Genomic DNA, 14,627 nt, shown 5'->3' with positions numbered 1-14,627 from the left:
AGGAGAATCACTTGAACCGGGGAGGCGGAGGTTGTGGTGAGCCAAGATTGTGCCACTGTACTCCAGCCTGGGCAACAGAGTGAGACTATCTCAAAAAAAAAGTGACATATTGTCAACCTGAAATTTAGTGATTATGTCCAAGTACCCTTAAGCTCTCTTAATAGAATTCCAAAATATTTGCTATCTGTGAATTCATTCATGAATGCATGTGAAGACTGTTGAGCACTGATTATGTGCCAATTAGGCATTAGTTTAGGTGCAGAGATAGAACAGTGAATAAGACAAAGAGCCAGTCTTCATGGAGTGCAGTGAATTGAAAACAGAACAAGCCGGGAGTGGTGGCTTACACCTGTAATCCCAGCACTTTGGGAGGCCGAGGCGGGTGGATCACCTGAGGTCAGGAGATCAACCTGGCCAACATGGCGAAATCCATCTCTGCTAAAAACACAAAAATTAGCTGGGTGTGGTGGCGAGTGTCTGTAATCCCAGCTACTTGGGAGGCAGAGGTTGCAGTGAACCAAGATTGCGCCACTGTACTCCAGCCTGGTTGATAGAGTGACTCTGTCTCAAAAAAAAAAAAAAAAAAAGACAAAGAGAAAGAAAACAGCACAGGCTGCCTGTAGACTTGGATTCTGGTTCCTCTGTCACTGACTGAGCAACCCAACCTCTCTGCATCATTTCTTCCTGCGTAAAAAGAGCAGGTTACACTAGAACTTTTTAAAGGATATTAGCCCCTTCAAAGTTTTGAGCCTGTAAATTGTCAGAAATCCTACTTTTCCAGAAAGACAAAGGTGGAAACTTGATTTCTTTCATGTGGTCTGTTTAGTTTACTTACGCCAGTATTTCATGCCTCGTGTTTCATGTTCAGTTTTACGTAGCTGAACTCCCTGTCTCCTTTTTTTCTTTAAGAGAAGAAGGGGGAAAGTGAGGAATTATTCTGTTGTGATTTATAACTGAGGTGCAATTTGTGGTGCATGGTTATATTCAGACCTAAGTTATATTTAGAAATATTATGGTTCAGCCAGGTGCAGTGGCTCACGCCTGTAATCCCAACACTTTGGGAGGCCGAGGCAGGTGGATCATTTGAGGTCAAGAGTTTGAGACCAGCCTGGGCAACGTGGCAAAACCCTGTCTCTACTAAAAATACAAAAATTAGCCAGGTGGTAGTGACGCACGCCTGTAATCCCAGCTACTTGGGAGACCGAGGCAGGAGACTTGCTTGAGCCCGGAAGGCAGAGGGTTGCGGTGAGCCAAAATCGTGCCACTATACTCTAGTCTAGGCTAGAGAGTGAGACCCTGTCTCCAAAAATAAATAAATAAATAAATAAATAAATAAATAAAACGAAGAAGAAATATTATGGTTCTGCGATGGTGTTAATCAGAAACTTTTAAAACTAGTTTACCTGAACATTTTTTCTGATTAGGTAACCTCACCATCTATAGATATACACTTAACACAGAAAGGTTAAGTGTTTATCTGTGCGTGGTGAGGTTATGTTTTCCTTTTTATGCTTTTTGGTACTTGGCATGTGTTGAGCTTGTATTATTTTTGTAATTGGGGAAAAAGATTAAGATAAGTATATAAGGAAGCACAACATCTCTCTTAACTGGTTTCCAGGCTTTTAGGGTTTTTTTTTGTTTTTTGTTTTTTCTTATGCTTCTTGCTTTTTTTTTTTTTTTTGAGATGGAGTCTTGCCCTGTCACCCAGGCTGGAGTGCAGTGGCACAATCTTGGCTCACTGCAACCATGACCTCCCATGTTCGAGCTATTCTCCTGCCTCAGCCTCCCAAGTAGCTGGGATTACAGGCATGCACCACCACACCCAGCTAATTTTTTGTATCTTTAGTAGAGATGGGGTTTCACCATGTTGGCCAGGCTGGTCTTGAACTCCTGACCTCGTGATCCATGCACCTCGGCCTCCCAAAGTGCTGGGATTACAGGTGTGAGCCACTGCGCCTGGCCTGTTTCTTGCTTCTTAAAAACTGTCATTGATGACCTGGCATGGTGGCTCACACCTGTCGTCCCAGCACTTTGGGAGGCCAAAGAGGGAAGATTGCTTGAGGCCAGAAATTCAAGACCCACTTGAGCAATATAGCGATACCCCGTCTCTACAAAAAGTTTTAAAAAAAATTAGCTGGGCATGGTGTCATGCACTTGTAGTCCCAACAACTTGGGAGGCTGAGGCAGGAGGCTAGCTTGACCCCAGGAGTTCAAGGCTGCAGTGAGCTGTGATTGTGCCACTGCACTCTAGCCTGGGCAGCAGAGTGAGATCATGTCTCTTAAAAAAAAGAAAAACAAGAACAACAACAAAAAACAACTGTCGGTTTCCTATGGCCTACCAAATAAGAGTCCAATCCTGCCTGACCCATGGGGCCTTCATAGCTTGGCTTCAGCCTGCCCTTCCCTTTCTATAGATTTTCTCCAGTCCTTGAATTGATTGTGTTCTTTGACATTCAATCTCTCAATTACTCAGGACAAAAATTCTTTTACAATCACCTTCACTTCTTTGACTCCCTTATACTAGGGAATCTCACTTCTCACCACTTCCAGTGCCACTGTCCCAACCACCTGCGTGATTGCCACAGCCTCCTAACTGCCTTCCTGCTTCTATCCTGCCTCCACTGCTATCTGTCCTCCACACAGCAGCCAGATCATGTCAGTCTTCTGCTAAACACCCTCCAAAAGCTCCCGCCTCACTCTGTAACTACTAAAGTCCTTCCACGGGCCTGAGAGCTTCAGGTAACCTGGTCACATCGCTCCGACCTCATCACTTCTCTCTTTCTAGTTTCACTGCAGTTTCACTACTGGCATCCTTTCTGTTCCTCAGTCGTCCTGTGCATATGCCCATCTCAGATATGTGTATTTGCTGTTTCCTCTCTCTAGAATGCTTTTCCCTCAGATCTCTGTCAAATGTCACTTTATCAGGGAGACCCTTCCTGATCACTCTACGTAATATAGTGCACTTATATTAGCTGCACTATGGTCAGCAGAGTGAGATCACACTGTACTCCCTCTCTGCCGTTTCATCTCCTTCAAGGCACATGGCACCCCGAGGTGTGCGTGTGTGTTTGTTCATTGCTCCTACCGGAACGTGAGCTGCACAAGAGTGGGGCTTGTTATGTTCACTGCTGTGTTCCTATCACCTATGACCACACCATCCTTTGAGGTCTTCTTCTGTCTATTTCCCCTATTGCCTGGTTTCCTTTTCTTTCTCTGTTGGATAATTTCTTGTCAGTAAGCATTTTCAACGCTTTCTCCTCATTGAAAACACACACAGCCCTCACTCAACTCTGTATCTTCAGATTCCCCAGGTATTCGTTTCTCTCCTTTAAGTTTCTGGACACAGTTATGTGCGCTTCCTGCCTTTCCTCCTCTCTGGCTCCTCCCTTGGTCCTCCGTCACAAGATTTCTATCCCCAGTGTGCCAGCAAAACTGCTCTGATAGAGGGCTGTAATTGTGAGAAACAAGGAGACATAGTTTTGCTTTTTTTCTTTTCTCGAGTATTGTACTGTACGGTTATTCCTTTTTTCCCCTTTGTAATTCTCATTTCAGCGTCTCTGAAGTCTTCCTGTTCTTATTTCCTCATCCTTATCAGTTGTCTTTGCTGGTTCCCAGGTGGCTGGGACAGTGGTACTGGAATTGGTGAGAAGTGAGATTCCCTGGTATAAGGGAGTCAAAGAAGTGAAGGTGATTCTAAAAGGATGTTTGTCCTAAGTAATTGAGAGATTCAGTATCAAAGAACACAATCCATTCAAGGACTGGAGAAAATCTGTAGAAAGGGAAGGGCAGCGATGAAACAGAAAGGCAGGCTGGAGCCAAGCTGTGAAGGCCACGTGGGTCAGGCAAGTTCCAGGTGGACTCTTACTTGGAAGGCCATGGGAAACTGAGGGTTGTTTTTTGTTGTTGTTGTTTTTCTTTTCTTTTCTTTTTTGAGACGGAATCTCGCTCTGTCGCCCAGGCTGGAGTGCAGTGGCGGGATCTCAGCTCACTGCAAACTCCGCCTCCCGGGTTCACACCATTCTTCTGCCTTAGCCTCCTGAGTAGCTGGGACTATAGGCGCCCGCCACAGTGCCTGGCTAATTTTTTGTACTTTTTTTTTTTAGTAGAGACGGGGTTTCACCATGGTCTCGATCTCCTGACCTTGTGATCCCCCCGCCTCGGCCCCCCAAAGTGCTGGGATTACAGGCTTGAGCCACCGCGCCCGGCCTTGTTTTTCTTTTTTTAAGAGACATGATCTCACTCTGCTGCCCAGGCTAGAGTCCAGTGGCACAATCACAGCTCACTGCAGCCTTGAACTCCTGGGGTCAAGCTGTCCTCCTGCCTCAGCCTCCTGAGTTGCTGGGACTACAAGTGCATGCCACCATGCCCAGTTGATTTGTAAAAATTTTTTTGTAGAGACGAGGTATTGCTATATTGCTCAGGGGGGTCTTGAACTCCTGGCCTCAAGCTATCTTCCCTCTTTGGCCTCCCAAAGTGCTGGGATGACAGGTGTGAGCCACCATGCACGCGCCACTACCACCTGGCTGAGTTTTGTATTTTTAGTAGAGATGGGGTTTCGCCATGTTAAAAGCATCTATCCCATGCTTTTAACTACTGTTGCTACACTGACAACTCCCAATCTGTCATTTGCCTAGATTTTTTCCTGGGTTCCAGGCCTGTATTTCCATCTCCTTTTCTGTACATGTCCTACTTGCATCCCATGCCACATGTGCAAAATCTTGCATAGTATTAACCTCCTCCCCGAGATGACACAGCAGAACAATAAGCAGTTGCTTCCCCACAGCCTCCCACCTTGGTTAATGAGCCACCTGGTCATTTTAGGCAACACTTGGGAGTCATTCTCAACCACTTCCTCTCCCTTAGCACAGCCAGATCCGAATGGGCACCAGCTTCTCTCTCACACAGCTCTTGTGAACCCATTCCCTTGTCTCAGTTCTCACTGCCCCACCATAGTTTAGTCAGGGTGTCCAAACTTTTGGTTTCCCTGGGCCACATTGGAAGAAGAAGGAATTGTCTTGGGACACACATAAAATACACTAACACTAATGACAGCTGATGAGCTAAAAAAAAAAAAAAAATCACACAAAAAACTTATAATGTTTTAAGAAAGTTTATGAACTTCTTTTGGGCCATATTCAAAGCCGTCCTAGGGCACGGGTTGGACAAGCTTGGTTTAGGTCTTTATCATCCCCTTTATTTTACTGATGGGATCTTGCTCTGTCGCCCAGGCTGGAGTGCAGTGGTGCAATCATGGCTTAATGCAGGCTTAAACTCCTGGGCTCAAGTAGTCCTCTTGCTTCAGCCTACTGGTAGCTAGGACTGTAGGCACATGCCACTATGGGTGGGTAATTTTTAAAAATGTTTTGTAGAGACACAGTCTCACTATATTGTCTAGGCTGGTCTCAGACCCCTGGCCCAAGCAATCCTTGCGCCTTAGCCTCCTAAAGTTCTGGGATTACAGGTGTGAGCCACCATGCCTGTCCCCATTTCCCCCTTGATAGTACAGTCCTTAGGAATATGGACTCTGAAGCCAGACTGCATACATTCTAATTTTGTTTTTCTTTTTTGTTTTGTTTTGAGATGGAGTCTCACTCTGTTACCCAGGCTGAAGTGTGGTGGCACAGTCTTGGCTCACTGCAACCTCTACCTCCTGGATTCAAGCAGTCCTCCTGCTTCAGCCTCCCAGGCAACTGGGATTACAAGCATGTGCCACCACGCCCAGCTAATTTTTGTATTTTAGTAGAGGTGGGGTTTCACCATGTTGGCCAGGCTGGTCTCGAACTCTTGACCTCAAGTGATCTGCCTGCCTCAGCCTGCCAAAGTGCTAGGATCATAGGCATGAACCACTGCACCAGGCCTCTTCTAATTTTGGATTTGCCACTTAGTTTTGGGAACTTGGTCAAGTTTTGTAACTTCTCGGTGCCTTGGCTTCTGTATTGGTCAATAGGGATAATAATTGGTTATGAGGATTAAATGATTTAACAGATAAAAAGTGTTTAGAACAGTGCCTGATACGTCATGGTGATGTTGACTGTTGAAATAGCCACCTAGCTGACTGACTTCTGTAGCTGTTCCTCTTCTAAAGCCTTTCCCACTCTGCTGTTGAGTCAGCTTTCAAAAATGGACATCAGACCACATTATTCCCTTTTGAAAGTCTTTCTGTGGCTTCCCTAATCTGACCACTACTTACAGACTTAGCTCATCTCCATTGTCCCTTTTCTCTCACTCTCTGTCATAGCTGTATTGTAAATAATTGACAGTTTTTTGAATATGCTGTGATCTTGCATGGTTTGGCATCTTTGCACATGCTATTTCTTCTTCTACTTGAAGTTCCCGGTCTTCCCTGGTGTTATTTGCAAATCTTTTAATGATCGTTCCAGACTGTGTCTAAACCTCCTGTGGAAACCTGGCCCTCTCCATGTAGAGCTGATCACTCCCTTCACACTCACCATAATATATTGCCATCATTTATTTCTACTATCTGTTAAGCAGACAAAAAAGACTGAGCTTTAGCTCCCTGATGGTGGGAGTTGAGTCTCTTCTTCCTCTTGTGATGCAGTGCTTTGTCTAGTGATGAGCACAGAGCAGAGGCTCCATAAACATTGTTGAATTAGTAATCTCATGTTCAGAAGTTTACTAAGATTTCTGCACTACTTTTCTCCAATTTCTCCAGGCTGCAAGAATTAGTTGATCGAGTGCTGGAACGTTTTCAGGCATCTGGACTAATAGTGAAAGAGTGGAATAGTGTGAAACTGCATGCTACAGTTATGAATACACTATTCAGGAAAGACCCCAATGGTAAGTCCCCCGGAGAACTGTAGCGCAGTTTATGATCAGTGGCCTTGTGGCATCTCTGAGGTTTACACAGAATGGGCTATCAAAGAATCTCTGATATACTTCTTTTTAGATCTCTTAGCTTATTCTGATGAACATAGTAGAGGTGGGCAAGAACATATATAGCATGGGACTGTGGCTTCCAGATCTTTTATTTCTGTCACACATAGGATTGCCCATATTTAGCAAATAAAAATATAGGATGCTTCAGTGAATTTTATATGAATAGTGAATAAGTTTTTGGCATAAATATGTCGCATGCAATACTTGGTGGCTATTTTTTTTTTTTTTTTAGGAGAGAAAAGAAAGGAAGGTGAGCTATTAAAAGTAAATGTTAAGTCAGTGTTTCTCAACTGGGGGTGATTTTGCCCCCGGCTAACATTTGGCATTGTCTGGAGACATTTTTGGTTATCATAGGGAGTTGGAGATGGATTGCTGCTGGCACCTAGTGGGTGCTGTCTAACACTCTACAATGCGTGGGATGGTCGCCCACGACAAAGAATTATCCTTCCCAAAATGTCGTAGCACAGAGGTTGAGAAACCTTGTGTTAAAATAATAATGTTTTTCTTCATGGACTCTGAGCCTTTTTATAAAAATGCCTTATTTTAATCCTTGATTTGGGATAGTTGTTTATTTCAAAAAGAAGTTTTCTTTTCTTCCTGTCCCTATCTCCAAAGTGAAAGCTTCTCTAGTACCTTCAGCATCTGATCCGGACTCACACATTCAAGCCATATGAAACTCTTCCTTCCAAGATTCGTGGTTCAAAATACACTAGCACTGAGATCACATATTCTGGTTCCATTTCCTTTCTTGGGCCCCGACCTTGGTTTTAGAAAATCTAGATGGGGGCCAGGCACGGTGGCTCATGCGTGTAATCCCAGCACTTTGGAAGGCTGAAATGGGTGGATCACTTGAGTTCAGGAGTTCAAAACCAGCCTGGCCAACAAGGTGAAACCCCGTCTCTACTAAAAATACAAAAATTAGCTGGGTGTGGTGACACATGCCTGTAATCCCAGCTACTTGGGAGGTTGAGGCAGGACAATCACTTGAACCTGGGAGGCGGAGGTTACAGCGAGCCAAGATCGCACCACTGCACTCTAGCCTGGCTACAGAGCATGACTCCTTCTCAAAAAAAAAATCTAGAGGAGAAGAGAACTCCATCAGGACTTGAACCATTGACTATTTGTAGGTTTTTAGTTAGGACAATTTGTGTGTCCCTTTTAGTTAAGGTACGTCTTTTAATTTCGCTCAGATATGTACCAAAGATCCCAAGTAGAAATCATTTGTTATTAACCCCGCTTGGTTAGAGCCATGGTAGGACCAAGAAATACGTAGCTATCTAGTTATTAGTTCTAAAATGTTACTATTTTGTGATGTCATATTGAATTTTATTTAAGACTTATAAATAAATCTCTATTTTACTTTTGAGAACACTGAGATTAAAAGAGCTTCAAGTAACTCAGTCAAAGCCTATATATTCTTGTTTGGGTAGGTGATAGAATCCAAAACTTTGAACTTGTTCCAGTTGAGTGTGTGTGTGTGTGTGTGTGTGTGTGTGTGTGTGTGTGTATATATATATATATTTTTGAAATGGAATCTCGCTCCGTTGCCCAGGCTGGAGTGTACAGTGGTATGATCTCAGCTCACTGCAACCTCTGCCCCCAGGGTTCAAGCAATTCTTCTGCCTCAGCCTCCTGAGTAGCTGGGATTACAGGCGCCTGCCACTGCGCCCAGCTAAGTTTTGTATTTTTAGTAGAGACAGGGTTTCACCATCTTGGCCAGGCTGATCTTGAACTCCTGACCTCGTGATCCACCCGCCTTGGCCTCCCAAAGTGCTGGGATTACAAGCATGAGCCACTGCGCCCGACCAAGTTGAGCATATTTCTTTCCTTCGGGGAATAGTACTACAGAAAGTAGGAATATTTTAGGTATCTATGTATTATAATGTAGCTTGTCCAGTAGAAACATATAACTAGGTTTGTGCTATTTGTTTTATTGTGGACAGTGTATTTTAATTTTGGAAAAGAAATTGAGAATCCCCTGAGGTGATGTGCATTTTAACATTACTATGTAATGGCAGAGTTTCAGAACTCTGGAGTATACCCTAAATTTATTGTTTCAGAAGACATATGGTATTAAGAAAACTGTCTGTGATGATTGAAGTATTCTGTATCTGTGATGTCCAATATGGTAGCCACTATACACATGTGGTTACTGAGCACTTGAAAGGTGCCTAGTGAGACTGTGAAAGTGAACTTTTATTTTTAATTTTAATTAAAATTTATAGAGACACATCTGGATAGGGGCCTCTGTTTTGGGTGTTGCAGGTATAGACAGTATTTTATGAGACATTTGTTAGCCATCAGTACATTTTCCATTTGTCTTAGTCCTTAAATATTTGTTTGGAGCTCTTAAAACTACATCATGGTCCATTATTAACTAATCTCTTAACAGAAAGAGTTCAGATGTGTAGGAATCTGTATATTCTAAGTTGTGTAGATGCAGGTTTATATTCAGTTAGCACTAGAGCTTTATATAAGAGAGTGTTGTGTGTTCACAGTCTAGTTATCCCTCTGCAGATTTTCAAAATATAATCACTTTATTGAGATATAATTCACATACTATACAATTTGCTCTCTTGATATATATATATATACAATTTAGTGGTTTTTAGTCTGGTTAAAGTTGTATAGCCATCACCGCAATCAGTTCTAGAACATTTTCATCACCCTAAAATGAAACCCCATACCCATTGGCAGTCACTTTCCATTTCTTCCTACCCCTCTTAACTCTGCCCTCCCCGACCTCCACCAAGCCCTAGACACCACCTGCCTACTTTATGTCTCTATAGAGCTGCCTGTTTTGGACATTTCATATAAACAGAATCATGCAGTATGTGATCTTTTGAGGCTGGCTGCTTTCACGTAGCATAGTAGTTTCAAGGCTCATCCATGTTATAATATAGCAGTACTTCATTCCTTTTTTGTTTCATTTTCTGTTTTTTTTTTTTTTTTTTTGAGACAAGGTCTCTGTTGCCCAGGCTGGAGTGTAGTAGGGTGATCTTGGCTCTCTGCAACCTCCACCTCCCACACTCAAGTGATTCTCCCACCTCAGCCTCCAGAGTAGTTGGGACTACAGGCGCATGCCACTACACCCAGCTAATTTTTAAACTTTTTCTTCTTTTTTTCTCAAGATGGAGTTTCGCTCTTGTTGCCCAGGCTGGAGTACAATGGTGCAATCTTGGCTCACTGCAACCTCTGCCTCCCCAGGTTCAGGCGATTCTCTTGCCTCAGCCTCCCGAGTAGCTGGGATTATAGGCGCGCGCCACCATGCCCGGCTAATTTTTGCATTTTTAGTAGAGACGGGGTTTCACCATGTTGGCCAGGCTGGTCTCCAACTCCTGACCTAAGGTAATCCACCTGCCCTGGCCTTCCAAAGTGCTGGGATTACAGGTGTGATCCACCACACCTGGCCTAACTTTTTTTTTTGAAGTGACAAGGTCTCACTATATTGCTCAGGTTGGTTCCAAACTCCTGGGATCAAGTGATCCTTCTGCCTCAGCCTCCCAAAGTGTTGGGATTACGGACGTGAGCCACCATACCTGGTGCTTCATTTTTTTATGGCCGAATAATATTCCATTGTATGGATATGCCACATTTTATGTATCCATCCATCAATTGGTGAACATTTATGTTGTTTCCACTTTTGATATTTATTTGGTATTAATGTATTTGTTGTTCTTTTGCAACTTCACACATTCCCTTTCTCCTAATTTTAAGTTGGGAAACATGTATGGCGTTGGGATCTTTGATTAAGAGCATTCTTCTGTTTAGAGAAATAGTTCCATAGTTACCCATATGCAACTCCAGTGGGCTAGCTGAAATGTATTATGTATTCGGTTCATGTAGTTTTTAAAACTCTAGATATATTTGATCTATTCTGGCCTAGTACTCTCCTTACTTATATAAGTAAAATAATGTACTTAAAGGTGGAAATAAGTATTTTTGAAGGTCTGTCAGTGGGTAGGAAATGATTAATATTTCAGAAAATATTCTGAGTTAATTCTTGAGTATGCTTTGAATTTTTTGTGCTCTGGACTCTCCTGTATTGAATTTTTACTTGAAAAGGACATGAAATGATGTTACATTTTTTTTCTTTCCTGTTTCCCTCTCCTTTGATACTCTTTTTCTTGCCAACCTTTAAAAGGATGTCTTTTGAGATACGCAACCCAAATTAACTCAAGAAGCTAGAGCACAGCTTGGTTTAGGCTAAGGTCATAGATTTGCTGCATTCCTGTGTAGAATGTCTGTAAGGATACCTTTGATTGCAACTAAAGTGCTCTTTTTCCTTTGAGGGAAGTCCTTAAATCAACCCAGAGCATGAGTGCCAGCAGTTTTGACTAGCTAATGTGTGAACTGTTATGTGTTTTTACATATTGAAAATTATATGCCACTTTTCTTGGATCTATAGAACGTAAGGAACCTTTGAAGATCACTTAGTCCTACCTCTCACTTTGTCAGTGAGGAGCTAAGGTCCACAATGGAGACATAATTTGCCTAATAATGTAGCTAGTTGCATAGTTAGGAATATATAGTGAGTGCCTGGAGAATGTTGAATGAATAGATTAATGAATAAATATGTATTGAATGAATCATTGACAGAACTGAGACTAGAAGCCAGGTCTCTTGATTCATGGCCTGACATTTTTCCTCTGCATTATGCTACTTTCCAGGTAGTACATGAAAATTTTGCTAGTTGTACCTATGTACCTATAGAAGTCCAAGAGAAAACAACCAACCAATTTAAGCTTCTAACATTATCTTTGGAATATTTACAGCTGAAGGCAGGTACAATCTCTACACAGCGGATGGCAAATATATCTTCAAGGAAAGAGAATCATTTGATGGCCGAAATATTTTAAAGGTCAGTATGAAGCAGAGTGAATTGGAAATCCTTTGGCACATGTCCTAAATAAGGGAGGAAAAGGAGTAGTTCTCCTTTTAGCAGTAGAGGATATTTTTTCATACTTCTTCATACTTTTTCTCATACTTGTTTTTTTTAAATTATCTAAAGGGAAAGAGAGGAAAAGTAGATGTTCCCCCTTAAGGTTTTGGCACTTCTAGAGTATTTGAAATTGGTGATTTGTTTGTTTATTTATCTGAGACTCTCTCGCTCTGTTGCTCAGGCTGGAGTGCAGTGGTGCAAACACGGCTCACTGGAGCCTTGACCTCCTGGGCTCAAGTGATCCTACCACCTCTGTCTCTCAAAGTGCTGAAATTACAGGTGTGAGCCTCTGCACCCTGCCTGAAATTGGTGATATAAGAAACACTTAGCAAAAGAAAAAAAAATCCTTAGGTATTCCAACTACTTGGATTCATAGAAATAAGTTGATTTCAACCGAAGTTTTACTCTGTATTTACCTCTAGAGGTTTGAGCTTGCATTTTTTAAAGTGGAAAATAATTATTTGTCTTGTTTAGTAGATTTTTCTCTTTACCCACAAAGTCAATCTCTGTAGTGACTTTATAATCCATTTTTACTCAGGAACAGCCTATGTCCTAAAAAGTAGATGGTCCATTTTTGACTGTTGAAGCTTTGCCTTTCTGGGTGTTGAATTAATCTATGAAATGAAAGTAAAGGGGTTCTTCAGGATTGCATTTATCTTTCTCCAGCAGACTACCCTTCTGTAATATTCGTGATTTATGCCTTCTCTATCAGGTTAACATGACATTGTTCCTCTGGACAAAGAGAAACATAAGTTGATACTAATGGAGAGGTTTTCAGTTCTTCTTTTCACTTGCTCTGTAAGGGTTTAGGTCATTTTCACGGCTTTGGGTCTTTACTGAGGTGGAGGAGGGAGTATATAATAACATCAGAATAAGCTTTAGCTTTAGAAATGCTTTTACTTTTTCTTCCTTATCCCATCCTCCATTCCCTTATCTTGTCGCTTTGCAGTTTTTTTTGCCAAATGCGTAATGTGGCCCCATTGCCTTAATTAATGACATCACTCTTCAGCAGCTGTGACTGCTTACCATGGAGCCCAACAGGGCAGTGCCAGCCATCGACTCAGACAGGCATTCCCGTACCCGCATTGCAGAGCTATGCCGAGTCCTTCCTTTCCTTGATAGGTTTTCTCTTTTTGAGTAGTTTTCTTGTTTTTGAGGTAGCTTTGGGTTTGAGTGGCAGGCTGCTAATGAATTCAATGGTAGTTAACTTTACTGTTTTTTCCAGGCTACAGCTTCGGTGTGATATAAATCTTTCTCCTCCTTTATCTCCCTTCTTTGGGGATTTTCCAGTATCACAATGAATTACTTTGCTTTTTGTTATTATTAATTTGGTTAAGAAAGAAAATAGACTGAATGGGGAAAGAAATCTTTAGGAATGGCTTAAAGCCAACTGGGTTTTCATGGAATTAAAACTGAAGCCTTGTGTGTTGGTACAAGTCAGGTATGAGGTGCTTTGACATCTATAAGAGTGGGGTGATGGCAGAGAGCCTGTTGGGTGGCCGTATGAGCAGTGTGGAGCTCTTACCTTGGTATAGAATTTCTCTCATTCTGGAAAGTAAGTTTTCCATTTAACTATGCTTTTTCCTGAAATCTTCTGAACCACCCCAGTGATGATATGAACGTAGCTCCCTCTGGTGTTGACAAGGACTTGCTATATCAGTAATACCCTTATTAATTCAAGCCAAATCACTTTTAGACCTGGACCTAGCTAGGTTCTTGGAGACCATTTAGTCCAATTCCCTACTTTAATCTCTGACACAAAATCTACTAAGGTAAGACTGGGCGCGGTGGCCCACGCTTGTAATCCCAGCACTTTGGGAGGCCAAGGCAGGCGGATCACAAGGTCAGGAGTTCAAGACCAGCCTGGCCAACACAGTGAAACCTCATCTCTACTAAGAATACAAAAATTAGCGAGGTGTGGTGGTGGGCACCTGTAATCCCAGCTACTCAGGAGGCTGAGGCAGGGGAATTGCATGAATCCGGGAGGCAGAGGTTGCAGTGAGCCAAGATCGGCCACTGCACTCCAGCCTGGGTGACAGAGCTAGACGCCACCTCAAAAAAAAAAAAAACTACTAAGGTAAAGTGACTTGCCAGAGGTACTGCTAGTTAGTAGCAGAGTCTGAATCAGAACAGAAAGACTCAAAACTCACAAACTGAGCACTGTGTTCTGCTGCCTCCTGTAAAGATGCCCAGTGTTTAGGTAGAGAACATTAGATATTTGAAGTTGGGCCTATCTGCCTGAACTGGGATAATGGCCAATTAAAGTTGGTTTCATAAATGGTGGGGCAGTGAGTGTACCAATTAGTCTAAAACCGTAGCTAGTTAATAATTAGATTCTTTTACTGAATATGATATCAACACTAACCAAAATACTTACTGACTATATACCATCTGCCAGACTATGTGCCCTAAAGATGAAACAGTCTTTGTGATACAATCCCTGCCTTCTAGGAGCTTCCAGTCCATGAGGGGTACAGCTAGTTAATAGACAATTAGAATGTAAAAACCATGGAGTGAGTTATGGACAAGTGTCTTTGACCACAGATAGTTACGATGACGTATCCTTTAGTATAGTATCTAATATTTACTCTTTAATCACTAGTTCCAGAAAAATAATCTTTCACCTATGTTCAATCAAGAGAATTAACTTCTTTTTTAAATAAAAGTAAATTGTGGGCTCCAACAGTTACCTCCCACCCCCAACACAGAGGCAATTAACTGTTTGTGAAGTAGCCATAGTCCACCCACCTTTTGGCATTACCATGAATGGACACGTCTTTCTCAATTA

The 14,627-nt window shown here is 42.3% G+C and overlaps 1 protein-coding gene across 1 annotated transcript in view; it reads left to right on the top strand.

Annotated features, from left to right (window-relative positions):
* ASCC1 (activating signal cointegrator 1 complex subunit 1) overlaps positions 1–14,627 on the top strand; it is a 120,937-nt gene that overhangs the window by 80,603 nt on the left and 25,707 nt on the right. Inside the window, exons 7-8 of the mRNA XM_011927760.1 lie at positions 6,674–6,798; positions 11,673–11,758. Coding sequence (XP_011783150.1) covers positions 6,674–6,798; positions 11,673–11,758 — 211 coding nt within the window. The remainder of the gene's footprint in view (positions 1–6,673; positions 6,799–11,672; positions 11,759–14,627) is intronic.

This window comes from Colobus angolensis, unplaced genomic scaffold (assembly GCF_000951035.1).
Source record: "Colobus angolensis palliatus isolate OR3802 unplaced genomic scaffold, Cang.pa_1.0 Scaffold12, whole genome shotgun sequence".
NCBI classification, from domain to species: domain Eukaryota; kingdom Metazoa; phylum Chordata; class Mammalia; order Primates; family Cercopithecidae; genus Colobus; species Colobus angolensis.
Note: the sequence above shows the minus strand (reverse complement) of the source record. Positions and strands in the feature narration are given on the sequence as shown.